At 39.5% G+C, this 17692-nt stretch overlaps 2 protein-coding genes across 2 annotated transcripts in view; one reads left to right on the top strand and one right to left on the bottom strand.

Annotated features, from left to right (window-relative positions):
- Window positions 1–424, bottom strand: part of LOC124789874 (ER degradation-enhancing alpha-mannosidase-like protein 2) — a 109836-nt gene extending 109412 nt beyond the window's left edge. Inside the window, exon 1 of the mRNA XM_047257388.1 lies at window positions 16–424. Coding sequence (XP_047113344.1) covers window positions 16–131 — 116 coding nt within the window. The 5' untranslated portion in view covers window positions 132–424. The remainder of the gene's footprint in view (window positions 1–15) is intronic.
- An 88-nt stretch (window positions 425–512) lies between these two features.
- LOC124788235 (translation initiation factor eIF-2B subunit epsilon) overlaps window positions 513–17692 on the top strand; it is an 89292-nt gene continuing 72112 nt past the window's right edge. The window contains exons 1-4 of the mRNA XM_047255418.1: window positions 513–859; window positions 943–1067; window positions 1640–1825; window positions 1909–2083. Of these exons, the coding sequence (XP_047111374.1) occupies window positions 737–859; window positions 943–1067; window positions 1640–1825; window positions 1909–2083 (609 nt within the window). The 5' untranslated portion in view covers window positions 513–736. The remainder of the gene's footprint in view (window positions 860–942; window positions 1068–1639; window positions 1826–1908; window positions 2084–17692) is intronic.

Raw genomic sequence — 17692 nt, 5'->3', positions numbered from 1 at the left:
TTTGCAATCACTAACCGTAAAACTTCCAAATCCTTCTTCTCATATTTCCTCAAGGAAACTACACTATCCGCAGTTAGTAATATTGTGAAACATAAATATATGCCACTCACAATGTACATCACATGTGACATTTTAACAGTATTGGAGATGTTACGGTCCAAACAACCAACACATGTCTCACACGTTAGCACACACTGCTGTAAAGCAATATTTTACTGTACGATGTAGGTAGGAACAACAATCAAGCTACATTGTAATTCAGTAAGTATTGCGAACGCAAATTCAAGAGTTTCTATAATAGCTGTGCGTGGTTTCTGCTAATTGTGTAGAATCGCGTATCTCTTTAGCACAGTGTGACACTCGATGTAAATCACAGGTATATTTTGTTTAATATGATATGACTTTATGTTTTCCTACACGTACTGTACCGCTAAATAACAACTGACATACGAAGTTGGTGCACATTGCAGTTCCAGTCGATCTTTGGGGTCGACTGTCGTATGTTACGCTTCCGTTACTGTAAACATTACGAAGGAAACAGTGTTGACCGGCTGGGCGTGCTATGGATGTGTGTGTTGTTTCTGTTGTACGTAGAAAACATCGTTAAGGTTGTTAAAGCGTGCGTTCATGTTATTGTTGCATACTAATTAATGAATGCTGTATAGTGAAATTGTGATAATACTTGTACTACCAGGAAGGTAGGACTTTTATGTAGAGAAAACACTTTTATGCAAGCATGTCACAGAAGGGCCAGAAGAAGCCTTCAGAGGCATTGAAAAAGGAGGACATACTGCAGGCAGTGTTAATAACGGATGATTTCAGTGCAGCTTTTGAACCGATAACATTTTACAAACCAGCCGTAAGTGTTACCATATGGACTAGCATTAATGTAAATTGACATCTTTTGACAAATTAAAATAATGTTTAACCGTTTCTGTTTAGTCACTCCTACCATTGGTAAATACAACTCTCCTGGATTACACATTGGAGTTCTTAGCACTTGGTGGCGTTCAAGAAGTGATAGTTTTCTGTTGTTCTCATACAGATGAAATAAAAAACCATATAAAGTAAGTAAAAGTTGTGTAATAGTTTTTAAATAATATCACTGGAGAGGTAAGAGCCTACAGATCTGTCAACAAAGATGATGGGTGTCAACACCATTCACTGTAAAATTATATGCTGCAGAGAAAACAATTACATGCACCGAGGTAAAGTGGAGCCTCTGGTCCACTCTCATCCAGTCAGTCCCCATTCCCCCAAGCTTCCTTTACCCTCTGTTCATACACACCTAATTCCAGCGACTCACAAGGAGGGAGCAGCAACTTGTAAATAAAAGAGGGTCAACCCAAGCATCATGAAATTTTGCCTGAAGACGATGAATGTGGCACTTATCTAGTGTATGTCATGGCATTTCAACATTGTCACCTTGCCTTTTCATTGAGTGTAGGGCTTCCCAATATAGGGATGGATATAGAAATCGCTGCAAAGCATTTCCGTAATAGTTCGTTGGACTATTTGAAAATTGAATTTCAGCTGAAAGTAATTTTACATTTATGATCGATATTTGACTGTCACTCATACAAAGTGAATGAAAAATGTATTATGCTTCTTATTGATTACACTCATAAAACTGTTGCAGGAATAGCAAGTGGAATGACAGCCTGTCTCCCATAACTATATCAGTTATAATATCTGAAGGATGTAGATCACTGGGGGATGCAATGAGAGACTTGGATGCAAAAGGAGTAATAAGAAGTGACTTCATTCTCCTTTTTGGTACCACTGTGGCCAATCTCCATTTTCAACAAGCTTTGGAAATACATAGGTACAGCATATTATACAGTTCTAATGTCATTAGGTATCTCCTTCAAAAAAAACAAAAAATTAAAACAGGAAAATGTTGCTTAGGAAGTTTCAGAAGCAAGACAAAGGAGCAGTTATGACATTATTGTATAAAGAAGCCGGTCCAAAGCACAAGTCTCGCTCACGAGAAGATGAAACGGTAATTGCTGTTGATCACACTACCAGCAGAATTGTGTTCCACCAGAAGGTGGGACAGTTAAAAAGGATCAACTTCCCATTGGTAAGAACATGAAAGGCTCATATCCTCAACTTTTATAAAGTTTACAAGGTATCTGATCTTTTATTAATATATGTGTTCTACAGCTGAGAAGTATTACAATACTGGCTTAACAAAGTCACACTGAAAAGGTATGATCAAGTTAGGCATTACAGTCTTCAGTGGCTAGAGTGTGTTATTGGTTCCTCCTCTCCCCCCTCCTCCAGTCTGTGAAATCTTGGGTGTGGCAGTTCAAACTCATTGATTCATTCTGTAATTTCCTCCACAACCTGAAAGTGCCTTGTTGTGCTAGGGAGACAAGGCAGTCTTGTACCTAGAGCCATACATGTTTTTGGGGGGGGGGGGGGGGGAGAAATGTAGAGATATTAGTATTTTGTTACTCAGTTGGTTACAAGTTCTGTAAAGAGTTAGACAATCCATAGTTGGAGGGAACTTGGCAACCGTAAGAGAGGTGAAGGACTTTTCATGTTTTTTGTCTTCAGCACTTTTTGTGAGGTAAGCACTATCAATTTTTGCATTGTGTACCACACAACTTAGAATTTAATTATTAAGTGTTCATAAATTGTAGTTTTGGGTTGTCTAAGAATTTGAGGTTATTCCAATCATATTTGCATATTATTGTAAACATTTATAATGGGGTGAACCGTATAGCAGTGGTTGGAGCTAAAGAGAGCATAAGGGCATTGGTCACTGCCAGTCATCAACATGCATGATCTGCACTTAAGTAGATGCTGCCACATCTGTGTCGTGAGGCCTTGTGTATTGGTGCCCTGGGAGTGGCATGGCATTCTGGAAGCCACTCTAATTTGACCAGCTTCTGCATGACAACAGCTGCTTTGATCATTGCCTCTGTTCCAAAACATTTCTGCTTGACACACAAATGTGGACACTTCCATAAAATCAGCTGGCAGCAGCTAAATTTGAACATCTGCTACACCAGTTGTTATTGTCGAATAGCAGAGTGTCAATGTGGTGTCTGGTGTGTGTTAGAAAGCTCTGTGCTGATGTCACCTGGCCTCAAATCACTGTCACAGCATCAACATCTCAGCTCTCAGGCACTTTGCTGCCTTCATCAAACTATGACATGGGGGTCCAGCCATTCGCATCTCTGTTGAGGTACCAATGTAGGACCCCTTCACTCTGAGTCACTGGGGCAGAACACTGTCTGACATATTCATAGTGGACTGGCCACACAAAACTGGTATGCTATGGACCAGGTAATGCAAGCCTCCCCTTGACACAGTAGCCATAGTGGAGGCGCATCCTCAGTACTCTCACATATGGGGGTGGGTTGGAGATGCCGGGCCTGTGTATTTACCTTACTCGCCATAAATACCAGCAGCTTAGATGTCCAATGATGGTAAAAAAACAGCAATGAACAAGTTCTTGTATCTATGAACTGTCTTCTCCTGCTGCACCTGCATCCATCTTCTGCAGAGTATCGCCACTCACACCCAGCCATCCTAGAAACCCCATTATAATTGATGTCAGATGTGTGTCTTCTCCTCCTACCCCATAGTAATTAGTGTTACAAGAACTGCAGAATATGTCACAGGGTAACAACCTGTAGACAGCAACCACTTCCATGGTTCTATAGTAAGAGACATCCTACACAGCAGTATGTTTAAGTGCCAATTTTAGAGTTTTTTTCATTTTGTGTATGGGGGGGGGGGGGGGACCTGTATGGTTTTTTTTGCTAGTCTTTCTTTGTGCTTTTTATGTTATTTTGGTACACTGCATACTTGTGTTGCTATTAAGTAGCCAGTATTGATAAACAAGTTTTGGCTTAAGATGCAGTTCAGCATGTGATAAATCAAGTGGCTCAGTCCCAACCAGAAATAGGATGACTAAAAAAGAAAGGAGAACAGGTAACGGTCACATCCTTGAGCACCTATCCTTGACACTTAAACTGCTTTGTTGCTCACCCCATTTACGAGGAAATTGGGGAAAGATATGTTTGTGTTTCTTGACTGTTTAGGTACAGCTTTCAGGTTGGGAAATTGGAATAATGAACAATTAATGAGTGTAGCTAAATTGAAGTTAGTTGGAGATGGGAGGGCATGTGTGATGTACCATGAAAAATTAAGAGAAGCAAGGTCATTTGGAGTCTTGAGGGAAGGATTAATAGAGAAATATAGGAGGAAAAATACATCGAGATACTACTGTGAGCAGCGAAGGGGATGTTCTGGAAACATGAGGAATTGGTAGAAAGTTTTGTGGACTGCATTCACAAAATTAATATCTATACATTTGAACTCACTGAGGATGATAGTGCGAATAAGGCCATATTACAGAAGATGAAAAAAGAGCACGTGATCTGTTTTTACCGGGTGTGCTGCCAGAAATGTTATGTAAGGTTTGTAGGGAATTACAAAGACTCTAGGTGAAGCAGTAGAGACTGCAATAGCTCTTCCTGAAATTGATGTGGTCACCAAACAATAGGAAAAGAAAGTATTATTTAATACAGATATCAAATGTTTTAGATGTGGTTGTATTGATCATATGAAGACTAATTTCAGGGAACAGCAGTGTCATGTATGTAAATGTTTTGGACATTCTGAATGGAATTGTATGAACGAAAGTTTGCAGAGGTAGAGGTGGTGGTTACAAGTCAGACCTCATACCCTACCATTAAATGGTGCAGGGGCAATGTGTCCATTTCACAGTGCAGTGTAATGGTAACACAGGTCACTTCTGTGAAGAATCAGTGGCATACTTTTTTCTGCAGTCTCAGAGAGCTGAAACTACACTGCGAGCAGCAACACCAGCGCATGATGGGAGTGGCTGCTGGGTGGGGGTAAGGAGGAGGCTGGGGTGGGGAGGGGGAGGGATAGTATGGTGGCAGTGGCAGACAGTGAAGTGTTGCAGTTTAGACAGAGGACAGGAGAGAAGGTGCGGAGGGGGGAGGGGTAAGTAGCGGAAAGGAGAGAAATAAAAATAAATTAAAAGACTGGGTGTGTCGGTGAAATGATGGTTGTGTAGTGCTGGAATGGGAACAGGGAGGGGGCTGGATGGGTGAGGACAGTGACTAATGAAGGTTGAGGCTAAGAGAGTTATGGGAACGTAGGGTGTACTGCAGGGAAAGTTCCCACCTGCGCAATTCAGAAAAGCTGGTGTTGGTGGGAAGGATCCATATGGCACAGGCTGTGAAGCAGTTATTGAGATGAGGGGTATGATATTTGGCAGCGTGTTCAGCTACAGGGTGGTCCACTTGTTTTTTGGCCACAGTTAGTCGGTGGTTGTTCATGCGAACAGACAGCTTGTTGGTTGTCCTGCCTGCATAGAATGCAGCACAGTGGTTGCAGCTTAGCTTGTAAATCACATGACTGGTTTCACAGGTAGCCCTGCCTTTGATGGGATAGGTGATGTTAGTGACCGGACTGGAGTAGGTGGTGGTAGGAGGCCCCATTGTGGCCGGTTACTGTGCCCCCACTGAGAGAATCTCTGCTCTCGTAGATCAGCTCCTTCAACCTATTACCCGGAACCTGACCTCCTATGTAAAAGATACCAACCATTTCCTCGATCCACTCTCCACAGTTCCTTTCCCTTTACCACATGGTGCCCTGCTCACCACTATTGATGCCACCTCCCTGTACACTAATATTCCTAATGCCCATGACCTTACTGCTATCGAACACTACCTTTCCAGTCGCCCTATGGGTTCCAAACCAACAACCTCCTTTCTAGTCTCCATGATCAACTATATCCTCACCCACAATTACTTCTCCTTTGAAGGCATTACCTACAAACAAATCCACTTTACGACTGTGGGCACCCACATGGCACCATCCTATGCCAACCTGTTCATGGGCCATCTAGAGGAATCCTTCATAAAAACCCAGAATCCTAAACCCCTCACCTGGATCAGATTCATTGATGACATCTTTGCAATCGGGATTGAAGGTGAGGACACCTTATTCACATTACTCCAGAACCTCAACAACTTCTCCCCCATTTGCTTCACCTGGTCTTACTCAACCCAACAAGCCACCTTCCTAGATGTTGACCTCCACCTCAGAGATGACTACATCAGTACTTCCATCCATATCAAACCTACTAACCACCAGCAATACCTCCACTTCGACAGCTGCCACCCATTTCATACCAAAAAGTCCCTTCCGTACAGCCTAGCCACCGGTGGTTGTCGCATCTGAAGTGACAAGCAGTCTCTCTGTAAATATACCGAGGGTCTCACTGAAGCCTTCACTGACCGTAATTACCCTCCGATCCTTGTACAAAAACAAATCTGTCTTGCCTTATCTTTCCAGTCTCCCACCACCTCCCGAAGTCCCACAGTCCGGCCACAGAGAAGCACTCCCCTTGTAACTCAGTACCATCCACGACTGGAGCAACTGAATTACATTGTCCACTAGGGTTTCGATTACTGCTCATCGTGCCCTGAAATGAGAAATGTCCTACCCACTATCCTTCCCACTCCTCCTAACGTGGTATTCCACTGTCCACCGAACCTACACAATATACTCGTCCATCCTTGCACAACCCCTGCTCCCAATCCCTTACCTCATGGCTCATACCCCTGTAATAGACCCAGATGCAAGACCTGTCACATACATCCTCCTACCACCACCTACTCCAGTCTGGTCACTAACATCATCTATCCCATCAAAGGCAGGGCTACCTGTGAAACCAGTCATGTGATTTACAAGCTAAGCTGCAACCACTGTGCTGCATTCTATGTAGGCATGACAACCAACAAGCTGCCTGTCCGCATGAACGGCCACCGACTAACTCTGGCCAAAAAAACAAGTAGACCACCCTGTAGCTGAACACGCTGCCAAACATGATACCCCTCATCTCAATGACTGCTTCACAGCCTGTGCCATATGGATCCTTCCCATCAACACCAGCTTTTCTGAATTATGCAGGTACTAAGGCCTTAATGGCCGAAAACTATGATTGTATGAATGTTTTTATTGTGTCTATTGCGGCTCAACATCTCTGCTATATGGTGAGTTGCAGCTTTCCATCTCTCGTATTGAAAATTAATCTGGCCCACTGTAAGAGCTGTTCTGTCAGTTAACTTTTTCTTTAGTTGAGCCTTTGCCTGAGAATGAATAATTAGAAAACAGTGTATTTCAGTTCTTCAACTGCTTTGTAAATTTCGTGGAGCATGACATCCTGATTTCTCATGCAGTTTAAGTGTTCTGTTTTGAAGAAACTTGTATCCATGTGTGGGTAATACATATGAAAATAGCAGTGTGACCATCATTACTGAGAGACAAATTCTGCTCTTCCATGCAATAAAATGCACTTTTTTTTTTTTACTAGCTGTGCTCAACACCTCATTGTACAGTATTTTGATACCTTCTTTTGTTGGTGCATTACTGTACTGTTTCTCAGTGTGCAATGCATGTTTCCAGGTTATGGTAATGTTGTACAGATTCCAGTCATTTTTATAGCTCGGTTGTGAATGATTGACCCCATCTGAGTAACTGCATCTCTAATATAACCTTTTTCTTTATTATTCTGCCAGAAATTCGGTGCTCTCTCCACATCTCCCTTTCTCCTAGACAGATATTTTTGCCTCTTATGCTTTCAGCAAGTTATCTTCTCATCTCAATAATGCTTCATCATCTGTTATTAACTGCATTTTACCTATTAAGAGGGGTTTGTGCTTTCATTCCTGCTGCAATGTAGTGTCACCTGTGAGCGAGTATTGTACATTACATGGTATTGCACATGCAAAATTCATAATTTTATTAACCAAGACCGTAGTTGGTTCTTTGAATTTCTTGTTCAAGCAGAAACACATACTCGACACTTCTTTTCCTATTCAGTTGCAAGATTTGTGCCCGTATGAGCATGAAATTCACACAGGTTTTTTTGACACTAGTGGTAATGGCTGCCATTGCAGACAAATCATTTCAAGCATTGACTTTAACACTGTGTATAAAGAAGGAAAAGAAAACAAAATGCTGGCCCATGAAATGGTTGAAATTGAAAGACAAATATATCCATGAAAATCTGCTAAAGGAAATATTACTATCAGAACCTAATGATTATATCAGCTTTCTTTGAATGGACAGTTAGACTTGTAATAACTGAGTTACTTCGCCCTCACATTGGAAAAAAGGCATAAATATGCAAAAATTTATTGCGTTCTACTTGGTCATCTAATGACAGTTCATTAAAATATCACATCTTTGGAAGATATACCTTGTCCTGCTTGTATGTTGTGTGTACAGTATTGAGTTTCTTCTTAACCTCTTCCTGCTTAATATATGGCTGGGAAAGAACACCTGTACCATTTTGGTAATTGCTAATACTATTTTGTTTTTAATTCTTGCTTGCGGTTTCCGTGGATGTAGAAACTCAGGGTACAGTGAGATAAATTGTAGTTTTTATTTATTTTATTTATTTATTTATTTATTTTTTTGGTAAATTGTGCAGTGAAACATTAACACAAGCAATGTCTGCCATCGTGTCAGACCTGCTGTCAATCAAACTTTCTCTCAAGCACATCAAACGACACTGTACATGGTCAAATATTTGCAAATGTATTGTAGTAAAGTCTGGCAAACTAATTGTGTATGGAGTACTTTAGCTTCCCAAGCAGAATTTTATGACTGCTGCTGCTGTTGATGGTGATCAAGGGTTTGAAGAGACTAAATATCTAAGGTTTCTATTCAGTCCCAGGATGGAATCTGTGTACCCTGTGTTTCTGCATCTAGAGTTAATTCTGTGTCCAAGTGTGAGGACGTATTCTAAATGTTTTAATAATCTGAGGTGGAAAGTGGGTACCACTCTGATATTAGCTTTGTAAGGGAAACCACCTGAAAACTACATTCACCCTGGCTGGCTCACCAGCCCGTGTCATTAGTCCACAAGACAGATTCTGTCTGGTTCAGGTCACCTACCAAAAACGTGGAACCAGTGAACTAACATGCATAGCAATCTGGACGGGTACAACTTCGTGATTTACACAGTCAAAGACCTCGTCAAGATTACAGAAAATACCAACAGGGTAAATTTTTTCTCTACTCATACCAGAATTGAGTTCATGAGATCACATATTGTCTTATCTGTAGAGAAGCCTTCATGTAAGCTAGAGCCTTTGTTAAAAGGTTTCTACCAGAAAGACTTTTCAGTGTTCTGTTGGAAAATACTTTCTCAAAAATTTTTGAGACCATGGGAAGGAGGGAAATCTATTATAGTGGCCAGTTGTTTATCTCCCCATCTGTGTATTGTTCTTACTACTGCATACGTCGGTCTTTGAGGAAAGACACCTTGTTTCGTTGAGTGGATACAAAAGTAACTCATGCTTGCTGTTACAAGTCGGTGATTTTTGTGATCTCTCTAACAAATGAACTGGCAAAGCTGATGACTGCTGGTAAGAGTATGTATTACTTGTCTATATAAGTTCATTGAATCTGCTTTTGAAGGACCACTTTTTTCCATGCTTTCAGATACTGTTACAAAGAATTTATTGAATTTAGTAGCCGGTAATTTAAATTTCATACCACCTTTGTCACTGCTACTGTCATCTGAGAGGTCAATATTATTTGTCTTGCTGAGTTTATTCATTTCATTCCTAATAAAGCTCTAGACTGTCATTTGAACTGTTTGTGCATAGGACATGGTTTATGCCTTGTTGATGACATGCTGCACATTTTTGCAGTACTGCTTGGTGTGCATTTTTAAGCCTTGATTAGAATTAGTCCTTGTATTAAATAAAGCTCTCTTTTTCTTGTACAATATGTTTAGATCCAAGATGTTAGCCATCTTTTTTCCCCGACTTCCACTGTAAATGTCCCTGGTACAGTGTAAGGGAAATTTGTATTCATCACATTGTAAGAAGATTTTTGGGAACGAATTGAACTTTGCATCTATTGTGTGTCCTTGTTCTTCCCATTTTTCACCCTGTAAGTTCTATCTGACTGGTGTCACTAAATCAGCATTTATAATTGTATGAAAGTTTAACCCTCTGCAATTGCTTAATGAAGTTCGAAAACATTTACTGTTAGGGGCCTATAGACTGTCAGAACTGCTGTCTTGTATATTTCCAAGTCTACTACCAAATTACAGCATCCAGACAGCTGTTTAATGCTGTATTGACTGATGTCTATAACCTGGGACTTTATTTCACTTTTGGGTACAGCGCCACTGTGCCTTACATACATTTGTTCACTTCCTGTGACTTCCAGCTGGTGTTGTGTCATGCATATTATATCTGTAGAAATACCTTTAGGTTTTTCAGTATCCTGTACTGATATGAGAAACCCATGTTTCTTATTAAACAAGTGTCTTATGTTTGGATGGGAAAGTCCAAATGGAATATGAGTGTTAACGTCTTTACTGTCAAAGCTTACATTTTCTCATATCTCATTTATCATTGCAGCTGTGTTTATCTTTGCATGTGAACGAAGTCTTTGATGACAACACTGTTGTATTAAACATTCTCAGACTTCTTACTGCATCAGTTCAGGGTAGAATCTCGAGCTTTTGATGATTACCTTCGTTGCCTTTATCACCCTCAATTTTAAAAAGACACAACTTATTCAGTTCTGCACATCTAGAGATACTATACCAATGATACATGTAACACATGATGAGGAAGTGATAAAAGGGTGGAAACTTAAAAATTCTTAGGGGTCCTTATTGACGAGAATTTAAATTGGAAATAAACACATTTTGGAACTCCTAAAACAGCATAGTTTAGCCACATTTGGGTTTAGAATCACTGCAAATTTTGGGAGAGGCAAATCAGTAAGTTGACTTATTTTGCATATTTTCATTCAATAATGTTATGTGGAACTATGTCCTGGGTAATTCATCTTTAAGAAAGAAAGTCTTAATTGTGCAGAAACATGCTGTAAGAATAATATGTGGTGCTGACTGACGATCATCTGGTAGACATCTATTGAAAGACTTGGGCATTCTGACTACTGCTTCACAGTATTTATTCACTCATGAAATTTGTCATAAGTAATCCACTACAGTTCAAAAGGAACAATGAGGTACAAAATTACAATACCAGAAGGCAAATGACATTCATTACTCCATGTGGAGGTTGTCTTTTTGTCTATAGAGGAGGGGGGGGGGGGTGCACAATGCTGCAACAAACATTTTTATCACTTACCTAATGATATAAAATGTCTGACATACAGTGAAGAAAAATTTGATGAGAAACTGAGAAAATTTCTCCTTGACAACTCCTTCTATTCTGTAGAAGAATTTCTGTTACTGTAATGTGTAAAATATGGTCAGTAGGAATTACTAACTCACAAAAAACAATGACAACTTAGAAATGTTCAGAATGTAACCATACATAGATATTAATTTGTGATGTGAATATAAAATGACTCATACCACATCATTATGATCTGTCATGCAAAATGATCCATGGAACATGTAACTAACTAATATGTGGTGTGTGATCATCCCAGTCTGTTGAATGACTTGTGACATCCTGCACTTACACATTCATTGGAACACTTCAGACCAGGCTTGTTGTATTGCTCAATGAGTGACACAATCTTCACTTTTATGTGAGGAGCATTCTAAGTGATGTCTCTGATGTTATCCTCAATTGAATTGTGCTCCAATCTTGCTCAGAACATCCTCAGTAACCACTACACCATCTCTTTTACCAAGCTCTTTCTCCTGAGAGCCTATATCACAGGTGACATTGCTGAGCCCTGTACTTGCTCTTAAAAAAAAACTAGTTACTGTGTATTCATCACCTCGGAACATCTGTACAAGTTCAGACAATCCCCTCCCATGACTACTCCTTAGCAGAAGGACTATCTTGGTCTTTTTAACCCCCTGATTGCTCCTAACTTTACCTTGCATTTTTTTCCACAATTGTCCATTGTGAAGATTTTTTAAAATCACAATTATGCAGCTTCTGTGGCTTTATTTAATGAAAATGACTGACTTACGATACTGGCAGCAAAACCAAAGATGGTGGTACCACCTGTCAGCTTTGACTCATGATGTCATCAAGATGGTGGACACTGTTATTTCAAACTTACAGAATATGGCAACCGTGTCATCACTCATTACACGTGCGGATAGATTCAAATTATATGAAAAATATTTAATTGCAAAACTAACATGAAACTAGCTGGAGAATTGTGGGAATTTGGGGTTTTGGACAAGGACAAACTAAATATACGACAATCTTAATAATGTAAAAATACCAAAACAAATACTAACACAAAAAAAATCACACAAACAAAATCCTCAGGGGGGGGGGGGGGGGGGGGAGGGGGGCAGAACTGGTATCAGAAATTTCACTTCTTCACTTCACATATGTATCTGAAAGAAGGACATGGCACAACAAAACCTAAACTTAACTAATATTGAAAACCTAACCTCATCAATGTAGGTGGTAAAACAAATTTCATGCTACCTACAATCACAATACACACAGTTTGTTTTGGGTACCTTGTACTATAAAATATAGTTCTACTCTTCACTGTGGTAAGCACCAAGGATACCTGCTGATACCTCCTGGACTGTGAAGATGCTGCTGTGCCGCTTGCACCAAGCCCAGACTCCATTCCCATCACTTTCAATGCTTCTCAGCCCGTCTTAAATGCTAAGTCAGAAGGCATTACTATCATCTCTTTTACATCTTGACCCATGATTTCTTGTGAAAGCGGAAAACCATGATTATGTATTGAAATGTTGCAAGGTGTTATAGTTATTCCCTTTCATTACTATCCACTACTCTAATTAATTGTGTAGTGGGCATTACTTGTGAAGAACATTTTAGATACCTTTTTAAATAAATGTATTTCAGTAATATTTTTCATTTCATATGACCAATTTGTTGTACAATTTTGTCACCTGATACAAAATGCTGTTTTGAGAGTTTTGTTTGTTTTCCCTGCATAAATGTGATTCCAAACTGTGTTGTTCCATGAGTATGCATAGAAATTGTTTGTGAATTATACAATAATGTTTTCCCTGAGAGGTGCAACAAATTAGTAGATATATTCACTTGATGCAGTAAGGATGCTTAGCTTTTTTAACTAGATTTGTACAGTGAACCCAACCACTACTTCCAGTTATTATTCATACAATCCTTTTCTGCAGTTTAAAAACTGTGTCCATGTGTTGCACCTGCGATCCCCATGAAAAAATCCTATAGCTTAGAACTGAATCTACATATTTGTAGTATGTTACCATGAGACATTTGACTGTTGTAAACTTATGCTAGCACCCTGAGAGTACAATATGCTGAAGACATTTTTTTGCTATTATCTTTGTGTGTTCATTCCATGTTAGCTGACAATCAATGTCCACCCCTAAATATTTTGTTTATTACACTATGTATAGATTTATCATGTATGCTTAATGCAACAGAGTTGTTGCCCTTTGATTTTCTGAAATGCATACTACTTTTTTCTTTATGTTTAACATTAATTTATTGCATACTGCCCAGTCTTAAATATCCTTGAGGGTTTTATTTACTTTCTGTAACAGGATTTCTGGTATTTTATCAGTAACTATGATGTTACTGTTATCAGCAAAGAGAACTTTTTCTCCATGTTTTACTCTGTCTGGAAAATCTTTGATATATATTAAGAACAGAGTTGGACTCAATACATTACGCTGAGGAACACTTATATTTTTCTTGTCTGACAGTCTTCTTCATTAAAATTTTACCATCTACAGGCGTGGGAACAATATCCACCTTTTGCACCCTGTTCTCCAAATAATACTGGAACCATTCATTCACTATTCCTCTCACACTAAATGCTGCATTTTCTTATTAATTTAAAGCTGTGTTGTGGGAAACATCATAATTATGCTTGGTGTGCAAGTCATTGAGGGTACTATATATGTTTTAGGAAGATATTTCTGTAGCTTTCCCATGATACCATAGAAATAATCCTTTACAAAATTTGCTAATTCCTCAGGACTTTCTATTATTCTACCCTCTTTTTGGATTTGTGAGGTGTTATACTTGTGTCTGCCTTTTCCAGTTTCTTGTTTTATAACAGCCCACACTACTATATTTTATTTTCTGCATTATGCATTATTTTGTCATTCAATTATTTTTTGCAGCAAGCAGTGCCCTCCCGTATATTTTTATACTTATTATTATAATAGAGGGAAACATTCCACGCGGGAAAAATATATCTCTGCCCAAACTCTTTGTCTTTAAATATGTCTGCTTGTGTCTGTATATGTGTGGATGGATATGTGTGTGTGTGTGTGCGAGTGTATACCCGTCCTTTTTTCCCCCTAAGGTAAGTCTTTCCGCTCCCGAGATTGGAATGACTCCTTACCCTCTCCCTTAAAACCCACTTCCTTTCGTCTTTCCCTCTCCTTCCCTCTTTCCTGATGAGGCAACAGTTCGTTGCGAAAGCTTGAATTTTGTGTGTATGTATGTGTCTGTTTGTGTTTCTATCGACCTGCCAGCGCTTTTGTATGGTAAGTCACATCAAATATATTTATACTTATTATAGTACTCTAGAGACTGCAAAGAACTGAAAAAGTGTCTACGATGACCTTCTAATACCCGCAGATATCCATCCGTTTTCCCTAGCTGCTGCATTGGGAGTGGTTACTTTAGGAAATACATACTCAACAATCAAAGTCAGCTGACACACAATTTCAGCAGTCTAGTGATAGCAAAAAGAATATGTCATCAACACCATCTCTTGCATGACCAATCTAGGTTTCTCAAACCAAGAAGCACTCTGGATAGAACACCATATGATCCTCCACAGACAACACCTCTTATACTGGTGCCTGATCTGAGATTCAGCAACTTTGGTTAATCTCAAACATTCCCCAGAAATTTAACACTCCAAGCAATTAAACCAAATAACTGTAGGAATTTAATTGTTGTCATCATGTCATCCCCCATTGCCACATGCATGAACTCAATTTTCATACCTGCAAGTCACAAAAAATGAAACATAAATGTAAAGTTCGTGCCATAAAGAACATACTCCACTAATAATTCCAAACCTGAAAATGAAACTATCATTCAAAACTGTCAACATCAAAATAACTCGCTAACAAATCACGACAAACTCTTCCAATATTATTCTCAGAAACAGCACTCAAGAAATCCAGTGAATTACAAACAATTTAGAAACATAAACATCTACGTCTACATATTCGTCTACATTGATACTCCACAAGCCAACATACGGTGTGTGGCAGGGGGTACCGTGTGCCACTACTGGGCATTTCCTTTCCTGTCTCACTCACAAATAAAGCAAGGGAAAAATGACTGTCTGTATGTATGCCTCCATATAAGTCCTAGTTTCTCAAATCTTATCTTATGCGCAATGTTGGCAGTGTAAAATCATTCCACAGTCAGCTTCAAATGGCGGTTTTCTAAATTAACATAGTAGTGTTTTTCAAAAAGGACATAGCCTTCCCTCTAGAGATTCCCATATGAATTCAGAAAGCATCTCCTTACGACTTACATGTTGTTGGAACCTACTGGTAACAAATCTAGGAGCCCGCCTGGGGGTTCTTTAGATATCTATCTTGAATCTGACCTGATACGCATCCAAAATGCTTGAGCAGTACTCAAGAATAGGTTGCACCAGTGTCTAAAAGCAGTCTCCTTTACAGGTGAACCACTCTGTCCTAAAATTATTCCAATAAAACGAAGTTGAGCATTTACCTTCCCTACCACAGTTCTCACACACTCATTCCATTTAATATCATTTTGCAATGCTACTCACAGATATTTAAATGACTTGACTGTGTCAAGCAGGACACTAGTAATACTGCAATCAAACATTACAAGTTTGTTCTTTCCACTCATCCACACTCATTCACATCTATCCACATTTAGAGCTAGCTGCCATTCATCACACCAACTAGAAATTTTGACTAAGTCATCTTGTATCTTCCTACATTCACTCAATTTTGACACCTTACTGTACACCACAGCATCATCATCAAACAATCACAGATTTCTGCCCATCCTGTCCACCAAATCATTTATGTGTATAGGAAACAACAGCACTCCTGAGAATATCCTTGTCTCTGATGAACATTAACCATTGAGGACAACGTACTGGGTTCTATTACTTAAGAAGCCTCCGAGCCACTCGCTTATCCATGAACTCATTCCATAAGCTGCTACCTTCATTAACAGCCTGCTATGGGTCACCATATCAAATACTTCCCAGAAATGTAGAAATGTGGAATCTGTTTGTTGCCCTTCATCCATAGTTCGCAGTATATCATTGTTCTAATTTTGCAGGTCCTTTTTTTTACCCTTCTTATATATTGGAATCACCTGTTCTTTTTTCTAGTCCCTTGGGCCTTTTGCTGGGTGAGAGACACATGATAAACACAGGCTAGGTAAGGGGCCAATGCGGTGGAGTACTCTGTAAAACCGAATTTGGATTCCATCCGGATCTGGCGATATATTTGCTTTCAAATCTTTCAGTTGTTTCTCTACGTCAGGGATGCTTATTACCATTTCATACATACGGAAGTCTGTCCAATGGTCAAATGATGGTATACTTGAATGATTCTCCTGGGTGAATGACTTCTTAAACATGTAATTTAAAACTTCGGCCTATGTTTTGTTATCTTCAACTGTCACACTAGACTGGTCAACAAGTGATAGGATGGAAGCCTTGACCCACTTAGTAATTTTACATAGGACCAGAATTTTCTCGGGTTCTCTGCCAGATCTTTTCCTAAGGTATGACAGTGCTAATATCTGTATGCTTCATGCATAGATCTTTCCATGGACACATAAAACTCTATTAACTTTTGCTTGTCATCATTCGCACACTCTCCTTTTGAACCAGGAATGTAACAGCCTCTGCTTCCTGAGCATTTTCCAAATCTCATTGTTAAAGCATGGTGGGTCTTATCCATCCTTAATCCACTCACTAGGCACATAATACTCCAGACCATGATTCACAACCTGCTTAACCTTTGTCCATAATTTCTCTCTGTCCGTCTCACTGGAACTAAGTGATGTCAGTTCACCGCCTAAGTGAGATGCTAGCAACTGCTCTTTCTAACAGGAACACTTTCCTAGCCTTCCTACATGATTTATTAGCCTTTGCAACCATATTTGTTATAATGACATTATGATCACTGTTCCTCGTTTCCATACTGACTTTGTCAATAAGCTCTGGCCTATTTGTAGCTACAAGACGTAAGATATTTCCTTAGTGTGTGGGCTGCTGAGGTAGCTGCTCAAGACAATTTTCAGAAAATGTGTTCAAAAGTATTTAGCATGACTGTCTTGTCTGTACCCCTCACAGTGAATCCATAGACATCCCAGTCAATACTCAGTAGGTTAAAATCGCCTCCAAGTAGAATTGCATGATATGCATATTTCTGAACTACTGACTGTAAACTTTCTGCGAGTGACTCTCGAACTGTCACAGCAGAGTCAGGTTGGTGGTAAAGACATTCAACAATTAACTTATTTTCATCTATATCTGGTATACATGACCAGATAACTTCACTGTCAAACTCATCTTGGACCTCAATGAACACTCCGCCTCCTATAACATCTAATCTGTCTTTCCGATATACGTTCCATGACTCGCTAAATATCTCAGAACTTTCCACCTTAGGTTTCGGCCTGATCTCAGTCCTGAGAATAATTTGAGTGTGAGAGCTTTCCTGGAGGGCCGT

Source organism: Schistocerca piceifrons, chromosome 3, assembly GCF_021461385.2.
Source record: "Schistocerca piceifrons isolate TAMUIC-IGC-003096 chromosome 3, iqSchPice1.1, whole genome shotgun sequence".
Classification (NCBI taxonomy): Eukaryota; Metazoa; Arthropoda; class Insecta; order Orthoptera; family Acrididae; genus Schistocerca; species Schistocerca piceifrons.
This window is presented reverse-complemented; position numbering and strand designations above follow the sequence as displayed.